This window comes from Carassius gibelio, chromosome B15 (assembly GCF_023724105.1).
Source record: "Carassius gibelio isolate Cgi1373 ecotype wild population from Czech Republic chromosome B15, carGib1.2-hapl.c, whole genome shotgun sequence".
Classification (NCBI taxonomy): Eukaryota; Metazoa; Chordata; class Actinopteri; order Cypriniformes; family Cyprinidae; genus Carassius; species Carassius gibelio.
The window spans coordinates 1186227-1200783 of record NC_068410.1 but is presented as its reverse complement, the minus strand read 5'-3'; the positions used below and the strand labels follow the sequence as shown (position 1 = coordinate 1200783).

At 38.7% G+C, this 14557-nt stretch overlaps 1 protein-coding gene across 7 annotated transcripts in view; it reads left to right on the top strand.

Annotated features, from left to right (window-relative positions):
• The window catches only part of LOC127972286 (arf-GAP with Rho-GAP domain, ANK repeat and PH domain-containing protein 1-like), a 41129-nt gene extending 28245 nt beyond the window's left edge, over positions 1–12884 (top strand). For 3 of the 7 annotated variants that reach the window (XM_052575689.1, XM_052575690.1, XM_052575695.1), the window contains 18 exons: positions 135–269; positions 365–500; positions 584–686; positions 774–969; positions 2838–2883; positions 2979–3142; positions 3233–3442; positions 3538–3643; positions 4461–4608; positions 4755–4841; positions 5034–5102; positions 5208–5325; positions 5420–5533; positions 5749–5888; positions 7249–7331; positions 7940–7999; positions 8361–8424; positions 8765–11063. In XM_052575689.1, the coding sequence (XP_052431649.1) occupies positions 135–269; positions 365–500; positions 584–686; positions 774–969; positions 2838–2883; positions 2979–3142; positions 3233–3442; positions 3538–3643; positions 4461–4608; positions 4755–4841; positions 5034–5102; positions 5208–5325; positions 5420–5533; positions 5749–5888; positions 7249–7331; positions 7940–7999; positions 8361–8424; positions 8765–9007 (2222 nt within the window). In that variant the 3' untranslated portion in view covers positions 9008–11063. Of the gene's footprint in view, positions 1–134; positions 270–364; positions 501–583; positions 687–773; positions 970–2837; positions 2884–2978; positions 3143–3232; positions 3443–3537; positions 3644–4460; positions 4609–4754; positions 4842–5033; positions 5103–5207; positions 5326–5419; positions 5534–5748; positions 5889–7248; positions 7332–7939; positions 8000–8360; positions 8425–8764; positions 11064–11197; positions 11235–11787 lie in introns of those variants that run through there. The other 4 variants (XM_052575691.1, XM_052575692.1, XM_052575693.1 and 1 more) reach the window with 3 other exon arrangements.
• Positions 12885–14557: the final 1673 nt, after the last annotated feature.

The window sequence follows — 14557 nt, the reverse complement described above, 5'->3', positions numbered from 1 at the left end:
AGAAGCGTGAATTACAATTCAGATGAACGATTCCTGCATACAGTTTTTTTTCAATAAACAGAATCAGAATCGATAGATTTCAAACTGTACCCAACCCTAAATGTTAAAAAAAAGTTTGACCTTTTGACCTACAGAACTCCCGAGGTCAGAGGTGAAGGTCGCCATAGACCGGGTGCACTACATGGCCCCGCCCTCCGTCACGCATAATGGGTTTCTATTTAAGACCGCCTCCATGGCTCGACCAATCACAGAGAAGAAGGGAAAAGAAGGTGAGCCAATCAATGAATAGAAGATTTTCTGAAATGTTACGTGCCATGTGTTTTCAGACTAATCTGATTTGATTCTGTCTGTCTGTGTCCGTTAGAGTTCAGTCGGCGCTGGTGTGTGCTGAATGATGGGAATTTTAGCTACTATGAAAGTGACAAAAACGCTACGCCGAACGGAGGACTGAAGATGAAGGAGATCGTGTGTCTGGCTGTCAGCCCCCCTGAGACTCATGGGTAATCTGGCCCACAGCGTGTGTTTAAGCTCTGTCACCTGTCTCTTCTGTGGAGCCTGATAATATTCACGTCTCTTTCTTTAGGTACGATCACACGTTTGAGCTGTACTCGGACGCCGAGCGCTTGTATCTGTTCGGCACTGATAATCCTGAGACTATGCGCGAGTGGGTCAAATCCATCGCAAAGGTGACATCACACCGGTTCTGAACCGTTTGACCGGTTTCGTCTGGTTTGGACAGGGACTCATTCTCATGTCGTCTCTCTGTGTCACAGTCGTTCATTCCTGCGGCCGCAGAGGATCTGTTACTGAAGGACTTCGAGCGCATCGGCCGGCTGCGTTATAAAGACCGACTGAACCGGGAGATGTCCAGACTGGGCTGGTTCTGTCTGGTGGGGTCAAGCCTCCACATCCGGCTGGAGGAGCACACCGCAGACGAGACCATCGACCTGCAGAAGCTCCTGGAGCTCTGTGAGTCACAAAATGACAACAAAACCAACAACAATTCCACAAAATGAACAAAAATCACACAGAATCAACAAAAATCACTCCAAAACCAACAGAAATGCAATCCAAACAACAAAAATGCCAACCAAATAAACCAGAAAAACACTATAATCAACTAAAATACCACCAAAATGAACAAAAATGATGTAGAATCAACAAAAATGACACAAAATAACAAAAATAGACAAAATAATTTCAAATACAACAGAAATGCAATCAAAATAACAAAAATGCCACCAAAATCAACAAAAGTTACACCAAAAACACCATAAATATCACCAAAAATACCACCAAATCAACAAAAATGACAACAAACCAACAAAATTATACCAAAATCAAAAAAGGGCAACCAAAATTGACAAATACCACCTAAATAAAAAAATACCAACAAAATAATAGACATTATACCAAAACCAGCAAAAATGCAACCAAAATAAACAAAACTACAAAAAAATCAACAGAAATGCAATCAAAACCACAAAACGAAATAAATTACACAAACCAACAAAAATGTAACCAAAATAGACAAAAATCATTTCAAATACAACAGAAATGCAATCAAAACAACAAAAATGCCAACCAAATTAACAAAAATGGCTACAAAATAAACAAAAGTACCACCAAAATCAACAAATGTTACACCAAAACCACCATAAATATTACCAAAATGGCACCAAATCAGCAAAAATGACAACAAACCAACAAAATTATACCAAAATCAACAAAAATGCAACCAAAATCTGCAAAACTCACTCCAATAAATCAACAGAAATGGAATCAAAACCACAAAACTGCCAGCAAAACAAAATAAATTACACCAAAACCAACAAAAATAAGTCAAGTCTCCTTTATTGTCAATTCTTCCACATGTACAGAATTGAAATTGCGAGAAGAAATGCCACCAAAATCAAAAAGTCATCAAAACCATCAAAAATATCACTGAAATATAAAAAAATTACACCAAAACCAACAAAACGCCACCAAAACCAGTTAAAATAAACCCCTAAAGCAAAAATACAGATACTACCAAAATCAGCAAAAATGCCCCCAAATTCATGATAGAAGGGGAAAATGTCTTCTGCACAATTAAACTAAATCAGTTGTGTCTGTCGCAGTTAAAGTGAAATGGGAAACTGAAGGAAAGTTTTACCAGCGTTTCTGTTGTGTGCATGAATGCAGTGGCCAATCAAAGCAGCTTAAATTAGTCACTGTTATTTAAGAAGTATTTAACATAAAAACACTACATCGATGCATTCAATAAGGTATTTAATGAAAACTAATAGATATCGGCATTTTATAGAAAAATTCATTACTAACCTAGTGAAAAATAAATATACTTGCATGTATTTGTGTTTAATGCTAAGTATACTACAGATACATTTACATATTTATGTACAAACTGCAATTGTACTTAAACTAAACAGGTATACTTAAGTCTCCTTAATAATTTTACTCTTAATTCACTTTAATTGTGCAGAAGTAGAGCAGAAGACCAAATAAAGATAATTTAGTTTATTTGATTGTGCTAAAGAGTAACTATACTTCAGGTACACTTTATATCTTGCATTTAAAGAACAATATTATTCAAAGATCATACAATCCTCATCAAAAGTGACATTAAAACACATTTTAGACGTAATATCAAGAAATGTGCATTGTGCAGAAGTAGTACGCCAAATAAACTTTAATTATCTTTTTTATATCAGTGATAAATGTATTTTAGATATATTACTTTTTAACATGGGTCACCCTGCTGTGAAGTTTGTGATGCAGTGTGCTGAACCTAAACTGAACGTGTGTGTGTGTGTGTGTGTGTGTGTGTGTGTGTGCAGCGATCCAGCCGGAGAACGAGGTTCTGGTTCTGGTGGAGCGAGGCAGGTGAGCAGGTGGAGGTTAACCGGTGTGTGTGTGTGTGTGTGTGTGTGTGTGTGTGACGGCGGGCGGATGCTCACTAACTGGACGTCTCCCCGCAGGACGCTGTACATCGAGGGCGAGAGGAAGCTGGACTTCCAGGGCTGGGCGGCTGCCATCCAGAGGGCTGCTGGGAGTTCTGGAGACACACTGAGTCAGCAGCAGCTGACGGAGGCCGATATTCCCGTGATCGTGGAGCGCTGCATTCACTTCACCACACAATACGGTAATTATTTATCAACCGTACTCTTTCTGACCCACTTCTTTCTGCTTGATTCTGATTGGTGTTGTGTGTGTGTGTGTGTGTGTCCCGCAGGTCTGACCTCGGAGGGAATCTACCGTAAGAGTGGCGTGAACAGTAAGATCGCCGCCCTGCTGGAGGAGTTCAGACGCGACGCCCGGTGTGTTTGGCTGAAGGAAGGGGAACATCAGGTGGATGACGTCTCTAATGTCCTCAAGCGCTTCTTCAGAGACATCGAGGAGGGGTTGTTTGGGCAGCAGGCGCACAGCTGGCTCAGCGCTACAGGTATATCACACAGGCCTACAGTTTCTTGCTTTAATATTAATATGAATACACCTGAGATAATGCAGTCGTCATATTGTGTGTGTGTGTGTGTTCAGTGTTTTCAGACGAGAGCAGTCGGATCTGTCAGTATCGTCTTCTGTTCAGTAATCTTCCCCGAGTCAACCAGGCCACACTACGAGCGCTAGTTAATCATTTATACTGGTGAGAGCCACACTTCCTCTTTCTCAGAGAGCACTTCCTCGTAGCTCTCCTTTCAGAGAAGTGTTGAACATCTCTTTCTGACCTTCTGATGTGAATCAACAACAGATGCATACTGGAGAAATAGCAAGCGGAATGAGAAGAGTGTCAAAATAGCTAACTTGTTTTTTAGGCGCAAGATATATTTGCATAAACAACTCGACAATTTTAAAAAATCATGTTTTTTAATCTTTAAAACTGCAGTTTGGTTGGTTTGATTAGGTTAAAAAATAAGTAAAAGAATATAGCTAAACTAGTGCTAATCGCGATTAATCGCATACAAAATAAAAGTTTTTGTTTACATAATATATGTGTGTGTACTGTGTATATTTATTATGTATATAAAATACACAAACAAACATACAGTACATATTTGGAAATATTTACAGCTATATTAATATAATTTATATTATAAATATATGTAATATATAAACAACATATTATTCTGAAATATTTACATGCATGCTTGTTTATTTATATAAACTCACACATATATAATATAAACAAAAACTTTTATTTTGGAATGTGATTAATCGCGATTAATCGTTTGACAGCATTAAATAAAACACAAAAAAGTGTTTACATTTTTTTTTATTTACAAATAACAGATTTATCTATATATAATATTTATATATAATTAATTTATGAAGTGTGTACTACTGTTTTGTTTTTGTAATGAATAATCTTTGTTTGCCTGTGAAGCTGATGTGGCAGTGATCTCAAATCAAGTCAGAGCTTGTGATGTGTGTGTATGTGTGTGTGTGTGTGTGTGTGTGTGCAGCGTCCAGCGGTTTGCGGATCTCAATCAGATGAATCTTCACAATCTGGCCATCGTGTTCGGCCCGACTCTCTTCCAGGCGGACGGGAAGGACAACAGCGCCGGACGGGTCATCGAGGATCTCATCCAACACTACGTCACTATATTCGATGTACGTTTGAACAGGACAGGAAGTGCACACATCAGTCTGAAGACAGCTAAGGACTTATAAGGATTCTCAGTCGCTTTGGTGCAGTTCTCGAATCAGAAATGAACTTCTCAAGACTGTGTGTGTGTGTGTGTGTGTGTGTGTTGCAGGTGAACGAGCAGCAGCTGAAGAAGCAGTTAGATGAGATCACATACATCATAAAGCTCAGAGACAACCTCGCTCCTAAAACAGGAACGGTACGAGTTACAATCATCGTGTTGTAATGACATCTAGTGGTCAGAAGGTGGAAAAAGCTGCCGTTTCAGATGATAAATCAGTTTGAGCTATTAAAACATGTATAAAGCAAGTCTTTTACGTGTCAGTAATTGTTTTACACAAGGATACGTGCAGCAGGTTTGTTATTTGTAGCGTGTGTGTGTGTGTTTCAGGGCAGTGGTGATTTCATCTGTACAGTTTATCTGGAGGAGAAGAAGGAGACCGCCGAACAGCATGTGAAGGTGCGTTTGACCTTTGACCCTGCTGTAAGCTCGTCTGACAGACATCACTGATCATATCATGACATCCCTAGTGCTTCAGTGTAACTGTACACGTGTGACCTGCAGATTCCCGCCACGATGACGGCCGCAGAACTGACCTTCGAGATCCTGGACAGACGGAAAATCAGCGTAAAGGAGAAGGACTACTGGTGCTGCTTCGAGGTGAACGAGAAAGAGGAGATGGGTGAGTGACGGAGCACTGGTTACCCATCATGCACGGGTCACAGTAACACAGCGGCTCACAGGTGTGTGTGTGTGTGTGTGTGTGTGTGAGACAGAGCGGCCGCTGCACTATCAGGAGAAAGTGCTGCCCATCTTTCATTCCCTGGGCACTGACAGTCACCTGCTGGTCAAGAAGCACTTCTCCATGGAGGCCATGCTGGTGTATCTGGGTAAGAGTTTTCATAACACACTGTTATTTAGATTTATAGACTCATATTTTCAGGATTACAGAGGATTTTCAAGCTAAATCTGATCCATCCTAAATTCATTTAGACGCAGTAGTAGTCTTTGATGTGCTAATGTGGATCATGTAATGAGAATATGTAATGATACTGTGTGTGTGTGTGTGTGTGTGTGTGTGTGTGTGTGTGTGTGTGTGGTGCAGCCAGTAAAGTGGAGGTGTCCAAACACGGTATGATGAAGTTCAGAGAGGAGAGGAGTCTGCTGGGGTTGAGCACGGGGAGCTTCAATGACCGATACTTCATCCTGAACAGCACCTCGCTCAGACTCTATAAAGAAGTCCGGGTACGGGTGTGTGTGTGTGTGTGTGTGTGTGTGTCTTCATCTTGTCCCACCCACAGTTTGAAAGGCCCTGCCTTAAAGCCAACTTTAAACCTCCACTAAAACAAAAACCTGGTCATGGTCCATCATCTCTGACAGTCTGATGCAGTATAAATCTATTGCATGTGAACACATTCAGACTTCAGTAATCACGTGATGCCTGTGTGTGTATAAACATCATAATCAGAGCGTGACCGTAGACCTCGAGCTGACTGTGATGTGCGTGTAAATGTTATTTTAGTATGACTGACCGCTAGATGCAATGGAATCAGTGCATGTAAAACAAACTATATGAGGTGAAGCCAGTTCATTATTATTATTATTTTGAAAGAAGATAAGATTCATGTAAAAAAAAAAAGCATAAAAAAAAAATATATATATATATATATATATATATATATATATATATATATATATATATATATATATATATATATATATATATATATATAAATAATTTTATAAAAAAGAAAAAAATGTGAAAAGTCTAAAAGATAGAATAACAACAGTTAAAAATTATGTGGGAGAGATTTTTATTCAATAATGTTTTTTACCTTTTTTTTTTCTGGTAAAAGTTTTAGAAATAGTGTAATGCATTTAATAAAAAAAATGCATACATTAATTATGTTGTCATTGTAGGATGCATATTTTTGTTAATTATTTAAGACATTTTTAAGTTGTATTGAAATGATATTGTAATCATAATAATAATGTTGATTTTGCCTTGAACACAGCCATTACTGCAGATATGAGATTAAACAAACGAACTAGAAACACTCTCATAGTTTTAGTGATATTTTGAATGACTTTTAAAGTTTTAGTAACTTTATATTTTATCTCCACATTTTGTATTTTATTCATTTTTATGTCAGTTTTATCTATTTTAGAACCTTAATTTAACATTAAATGAAAATAAATCCAGTGTTTGTGTTTTCAGTTCAAGTTAATGGTCACAATCTTAGTGTGTGTTTGATCGATGCTTTACTTTGAAACTCTCGTACACAGAATCTGCACAAGCTGCAGAGTCCAGAGCTGCAGTGTGTGAGTACAGATAGTGTGTGTGTGTGTGTGTGTGTGTGTGTGTGTGAGGCTCTGTCGGCTTCCTTCAGGGTTTGGGTGTCTGTGCTCATTCATTCACTTTATATACACTACTAGTGTGTGTGTGTGTGTGTGTGTGTAGAGGTTTAGTGTTCGCTCTGGTTTATTGGGTTCTCAGGTGGAGGTGTTCCTGTAGTTCTGGGTTCTCGAGCGAGTGAGCGTGTGTGTGTGTGTGTGTGTGTGTGTGTGTGTGTGTGTTTATCTCTCTCTGTCTTTCTCTCTGTAGAGTAATCGTCCTGAGAGAGAGTGGCCCGTCAAGTGTCTGAAAGTCTATCAAGGCATTAAAAAGAAGCTCCGTCCACCGACATGGTGAGAATAAACCTGAATTCTGAACTGAACCCTAACAAGGTTTCTAACTAGACGGCATGTCAGAGGTGCATGTAGGGTGTTTAGTATTTCAGACAGCTCTATGCAAAGGAATGTGGTGATTTCTGTCCAGCAGGTGTCAGTGTGAGCCAAGACTAAATTTATGATTACATTTATGATCCGTTCAGTGCTGTTTAATCCTGTAAAACCTGATGTAGAAATACAAGTCTAATATTTTGAAATGGAACAATTTATTGAAATGAAGTTGCATTTTGGCTCCATCAGGCTTTTATGGCTCATATTCACTGATATAGACCCAAACGGAGTTAAAATATGAATTTTGCTTCAGTCCAGTAAGAGTTCATCTGGAGATGTGTTATTCTGACCTTTACTTGATCAGAATCAGGAGAGATCTGACCCGAGCTGAAGCTGGACGCTTGAACAGTTACACTGACAGAGCTCTGAGTGGAGAACATTTGAGTCTCACACATTCTCCAGATTCAGACTTTCTCCTTAATTCAGAACATTTCAGAGATGCTCGTCTGTGGAGACTAATGCAGTTAAAGACTGAGTCCGGTTTAACCCTTTAATCCCTGTCTGTCTGTCTGTAGTTGGGTTCTCACAGTCATCTATGAAAGTGAGAAACAGGAAAAGCAGGAGAGACAGCAGTGGTGAGAACACACACACACACACACACAAACACACACACAAACACACACTCAATCCCTCTCTCTCTCTCTCTCTCTCTCTCTCTCTCTCTCTCTCTCTCAACTACACATGCACCCACAAACTCTCTCACACACACTCTTACACACTCACTCACACTCACACACACTCACACACACACTCTCACACACACACACTCTCTCTCTCACTCACACACACACACCCTGCTCTCTTCCCCCCCCCCACACACACACACATGTGTCAGTATCCATTATATTGTCTGTGAATAATGTAGATAATACAGACAGAAGCCCCTCTAGAGGACTGTAAACATGGTGTCTGTGTGTTTTGCTGTGTTTGTCTCAGGTATCTCTGCTGTGACACACAGAATGAAATGAGGGAATGGTTCGCTACCTTCATGAGCATACAGGTGAGTCTGACATCATCATTTAACCCTATAAAGCCTGATAAAGCATCAAACTCTCGATCTCCTCGTGTCTTCTGTCTCTGTATGTGAGAGTTCAGAGTGTTTTATCAGTCGAAGCTGCTCTACTGTTAGAAAGATCTCACTGATTTACATCAAAAGCAGCGGAATTTCATGAAGTTCTAGTTGCTTTATTGGCATGACATTTGTTTTTCAGTATTTCCAAAGCATTTTAGATGTGTACAGTGCAGAGTATAGTTACACCACCAAAGTAAAAAGGAGACAATAAATGGTATTGTGTATAAATATAAACACATCTCTCTATCTCTCTCTCTCTCTCGGTCAGTGCGGAGGTCGTGTTTGGCCGGCGGAGTGGTTGAAGTCTCGTGTGGCGAGTCACTCTGCGCCGCAGGACGCTCGCTTGGGTAACGTGTCTCTGATTCCTCTGCGGGGCAGTGAGAACGAGATGAGGAAAAGTGTCGCCGCTTTCACAGCTGATCCACTCGCCGTGAGTCTAATCAACCAATCACAGCCCGGCTCGGCCAATCACACAGCCAATCACACGGCTCTCTGCTCCCAGACCCAGTGAGCTCCTCCTAGAGTTTAATGTTGAATTCTAAGAGAGAGTTAAAACTGTGTGTTTGTTTCATATATATGTGACCCTGGAGCACAAAAGCAGTCTTAAGTTAAAAGGCTGTATTTGTAGCAATAGCCAACAATACACTGTATGGGCCAAAATTATACATTTCTCTTTTATGACAAAAATCATTAGGATATTAAGTAAAGATCATGTTCCATGAAGATATTTAGTAAGTCTCTTATCGTAAATATATCAAAACTTAATGTTTGATTAATAATATGCATTGCTAAGAACTTCATTTGAATAGCTTTAAAGACGATTTTCTCAATATTTAGATTTTTTTTGCTCCCTCAGATTCCAGATTTTCAAATAGATGTATCTCAGACAAATAATGTCCTCCGAACAAACCACACATCACTGGAGAGATCATTTATTGACCCTTATGACTGGTTTTGTGGTCCAGGGTTCCCTTTTTTCTGTATGACTTTAACCATGGAACATTTAGTAATAAACACAGTAATATTCCAAAATAACTAGTAACATTTAATGCAATCCCAGCATGCATTGCATTCAGCTCAATAAGTCAAAGTGCAAAAATAATTCAGATGAACCATTTAGAAGATTTCAGATCTGTTATTTTAAGGTTCTGTTCCTCAGTAGGTTGCTGCTTATGTAGACAGCGAAGGGCTCAGTAGGTTTTGGAACGGAGCTGAAGACAAACATTTATATAAAACATAATTCATCTGCATACAAGAGTATTGATGATGCTGTGTGATTACCCATGAGCCCCCTTTTCTGATTTACTGAGATTATTCATGTTCGGCTCACAGTGTGTGATGAATCACGTGAATCAGGAAAGAATCAGGGGTCAATCACGTGAATCAGGAGTGAGTCACATTAATCAGGAGTGAATCAGGAGTGAGTCACGTGAATTAGGAATGAATCAGGTGAATCAGGAGTGAATCAAGTTAATCAGGAGTGAATCGTGAGTGAGTCACGTAAATCAGGAGTGAGTCACAATAATCAGGATTGAGTCAGGTTAATCAGGAGTGAATCAGGAGTGAGTTACATGATTTAGGAGTGAATCAGGAGTGAGTCAAGTTAATCAGGAGTGAGTCACGTAAATCAGGAGTGAGTCACGTAAATCAGGCGTGAGTCATACCAATCAGGAGTGAGTCACGTTACTCAGAATTGAATCAGGAGTGAGTCATGTTAATCAGGAGTGAATCAGGAGTGAGTCACATTAATTAGGAGTGAGTCATGTGAATCAGGTGAATCAGGATTGAGACACATGAATCAGAAGTGAATCAGGAGTGAGTCAAGTTAATCAGGAGTGGATCAGGACTGAGTCACTTTAATCAGGAGTGAGTCACACAAATCAGGAGTGAATCACAAGTGAGTCAAGTTAATCAGGAGTGAATCAGGAGTGAGTCACTTTAATCAGGAGTGAGTCACATGAATCAGGAGTGAATCGCGAGTGAGTCATGTTAATCAGGAGTGAATCAGGAGTGAGTCATGTTCATCAGGAGTGAGTCACGTGAATCAGGAGTGAATCAAGAGTGAATCAGGATTGAATTGCATGAATCAGGAGTGAATCACGTGAATCAGGAGTGAATCCTGTGAGCCGCACATGAAGCATACTGTACTACTGCTTTATTTCTGGAGGAAGTGGAGGTGTTTGTGTTTGTTTCACTTGGTCTGTCTTCACACATACAGCGGACATCTGATTAACAATACAGTTCAGAAGAAATAAATCATGTGTAAACAAATGAAAAATAACCGGAGTTGTGTCTGTGAGGAGCAGGTGTTGGGTTATTGCTCATATCATTAACTTAATGAGCGATTTCCTCTAACCTTCTTACCCATAATTCTGCAGGACTGTCCCCTGTATACATTATATCAGTGACAGTGTGTATTTATGACATCATGAAAGTGAGGAATAATTCTAATGTTTTCTGTTACGTCGTTCTGTAAAAGAAGATTAAACATTGTTCGATTAAATGCTGTTATATGTGTATTTAAAGAAAATTGTATGCGGACATGTATATTAAATATTTGTAAAATTATTTTTTGTTTATTATTTTTTGTTGTCTCTGGTGGACTGATGACAGTGAACTTTCACTCCTATAATTCTAGTGAAGTCAGTTTTCTGAGAGAATCTGGCAGGTTTCCATTAAATGAATGCTTTATTTTCTGCAGCTCTTCAGAGATGTTTGACGGAGTGAATGTTGTTCAGGTGAGACGTCCAGCTTCTGTGGCTCAGACCAACACAACAACAACAAAATCATCACTAATATATGTGACCATGCAGCACAAAAGCAGTTATAAGTAGCACAGTGATATGTGTAGCAACAGACAATAATACATTGTATCGGTCAAAATTATACATTTTTATTTTATGCCACAAATCATTAGGGTATTAAGTAAAGATCATGTTCCATTAAGATATTTAGTAAATCTCCTACCGTAAATATATCAGAACTTAATGTTTGATTAGTAATATGCATTGCTAAGAACTTCATCTGAACAACTTTAAAGATGATTTTCTCAATATTTAGATGTTTTTGCTCCCTCAGATTCCAGATTTTCAAATAGTTGTATCTCAGACAAATATTGTCCTCCGAACAAACCACACACACACACACACACAAACACACACATATATATATATATTCTTATGACTTGTTCTGTGGTCCTAGGTCACAAATATCATTATAATATTTATATAATATTTTATATTTATATATATTTTTATGATTATTATTCTTTTTATACCCGTTGTTCATTAGGAACTGAAGGTGTGTGCGGGTCCCAGTCCCATCGGGCCGTCGATCGCTCAGATCTGGATCAGTTCAGTCCGTCTGGATCTTCTCTCTCACTTTGACCTTCACAGAGGTGACCGCACGCTTCAGCACAGGTCATTCTGGGACATCAGACTTTCTCGTGGATCATTGTGATGCTGAAGGCTGGGATGGATTTCTGTGTTCAGAAGCTGTTCACCGGACTGCAGCGTCACACGTGAAGCGTTTAGTGTCCATCTAACACACTTAAACACTCGAGGCGTCCGCTCGGACCAAACCGACTCATGTCTGACACACACGTGTGTTTTCAGTTTAACCGTCACACTTTTACAGACTTTATAACTTGTTCAGCTTGTTTTAATGTCAATCAAACAGAATCACATCAAGAACTTTAATGGTCAAAGCACACAGATCAGTCCATAGAGAGAGTGTGTGTGTGTATGTGTGTGTGTGTGTGTGTGTGTGTCACAGAAGCAGTCATCATTGTCACAGATATATTTGTAGAAATAGCCAACAATACATTGTATGAGTCAAATTATACATTTCTCTTTGATGCCAAAAATCATTAGGATATTACATAAAGATCATGTTCCATGAAGATATTTAGTAAATTCCCTACAATAAATATATCAAAACGTAATGTTTGATTAGTAATTTACATGGCTAAGAACTTCATTTGAACAACTTTAAAGATGATTTTCTCAATATTTAGATGTTTTTGCTCCCTCAGATTCCAGATTTATAATAGTTGTATCTCAGACAGATATTGTCCTCCGAACAAACCACACATCAATGGAGAGATCATTTATTTTGAAAAAATGACCTTTATGACTGGTTTTATGATCCAGGGTCACACACACACACACACACACACACACACATATACAGATATATTACTGAGAAAAAAAAAATCTATTTTTTAATTTAATATTTTCATTTGATTCATTATATATATTCTGTAAATATTAATGCTGTCAAAATGAATGCATTAACACAGTTGATATATTTTTCAGTTTAACCTATTAAAATGATTTACCACAGTTTACTCAGGGGTGAACACTAGGGTTGGTCACTCCACTCACATCTGCTGCGTCTGGCTCTTTTATTCTTGACAAGACGTGCATTCATTTTCCTGTAGAATGCCTTTATGACTGCATCAATTGGGAGACGTTTCAGACGTGCGCTCCATTGTCATTTTTTAATTTCATATCAGAACGCAAAATAAACTAGGAGCATGCAATGACTTGGTCAGTGAAGTCATGAAGTTACCAAAAAGGTGATTAAAGCTGGCTTAAAACTGTGCGTGCATGTAATATATTATATATGAGTCACATGGTCTCCATCATCTTAACACACAGGATTCAGCTCATCAGCTCATCAATAGAGAAGTGGGTCAGAACAGAGTTGAGAGAACATCTGATGCATGTCAGATCCACGTCACGTTCAGCAGCAGCTCTTAAAGTGATAGCTGCCAAATAATCGATTAACCCGCTGCTGAGGTTTGTTCCTCAGAGGACAACGAAAAAAGAGGAAATTATCACTTTTACGGATTCATCTGTTTTTAATTTAGAAATTAGTGTTAACTTTATTCAAATGTGCTGAAGAGCACAGGTATGACATTTATTATAGGAGCAGATTGTTTAAAGTTCACTTTAATAAGAAGTTATTTTTTAAAGTCTAATGAATGGTCAGATTGATAGCTCTCCATTATACTGTAATGTTGAATGGCTAGTCACTGGTTAAATATAAGGGGGGAGGGGGGGGATATTTATAGCAAAATCAGTATTAACTGGTATCAGTGAGGTTAATATAATATATGCAGATATTAAAATAAAAATGTGTAATTAAAAATTATAATATATATATATATATATACGTGAGCATGTCATAAGTTGTGTGATTATTTCTGCATGTGTGTGTTTTTCATCTGTTGAATCCTGTAGGAAATGAAGCGATCATGTTTTGTTGATATTGCTGTAATATAACTTTATTCATCTGATTAGCCTTTATAATTTAATCATGTTTCACACATTAGCATTCGAGAGACTGTGATTGATTTTAAATCAGAGAAACATTGCTTTAGTTTACACACACACACACACACTCACTCCCTCACAAACACGCACACACACACACACACACACTCTCTCACACACACACTCAATCAGACACACATTCTCTCTCACACACACACACAAACACACACACACTCACTCAGACACACACTCTCTCACACACAAACACACACACACACACACTCCCACACACACACACACACACACACACACACACACACACACACACACACTCCCTCACACACACACACACACACACACACACACACTCTTGGACTGGTTCCTGAGTGAATCATCTGTGTTTAATGAATGAAGTTCACAGATTGTAAACAGCAGCTTCGTTTATCTGATCATGTGATCGATTCAGTTAGTGTCTCGTTTAATGTATAAATTAAATCCGGTGTGTAAATGAGTTTGCAGTTCTTGTCCCTCGGTTGTGTTCATCTAACTAATCAGAGTTTGTGAAGAAGCAGACGCTCGTCTGTGTTTTATCTGGTAGATACAGATCAATAAAGTGTTGGTGACTCTTCAGCTATTATTACCTGAATCTCACGTCATGAATCAGTCTTATACAGTACAGAGTGGGACAGGACAGGTATGTTTACATAATAAAGTCAAAATCTACTGATATGCCTTTTTCTTTCTTCAGTGGAACCTAAAAGAAAAATGAAATGTGGTTTTGT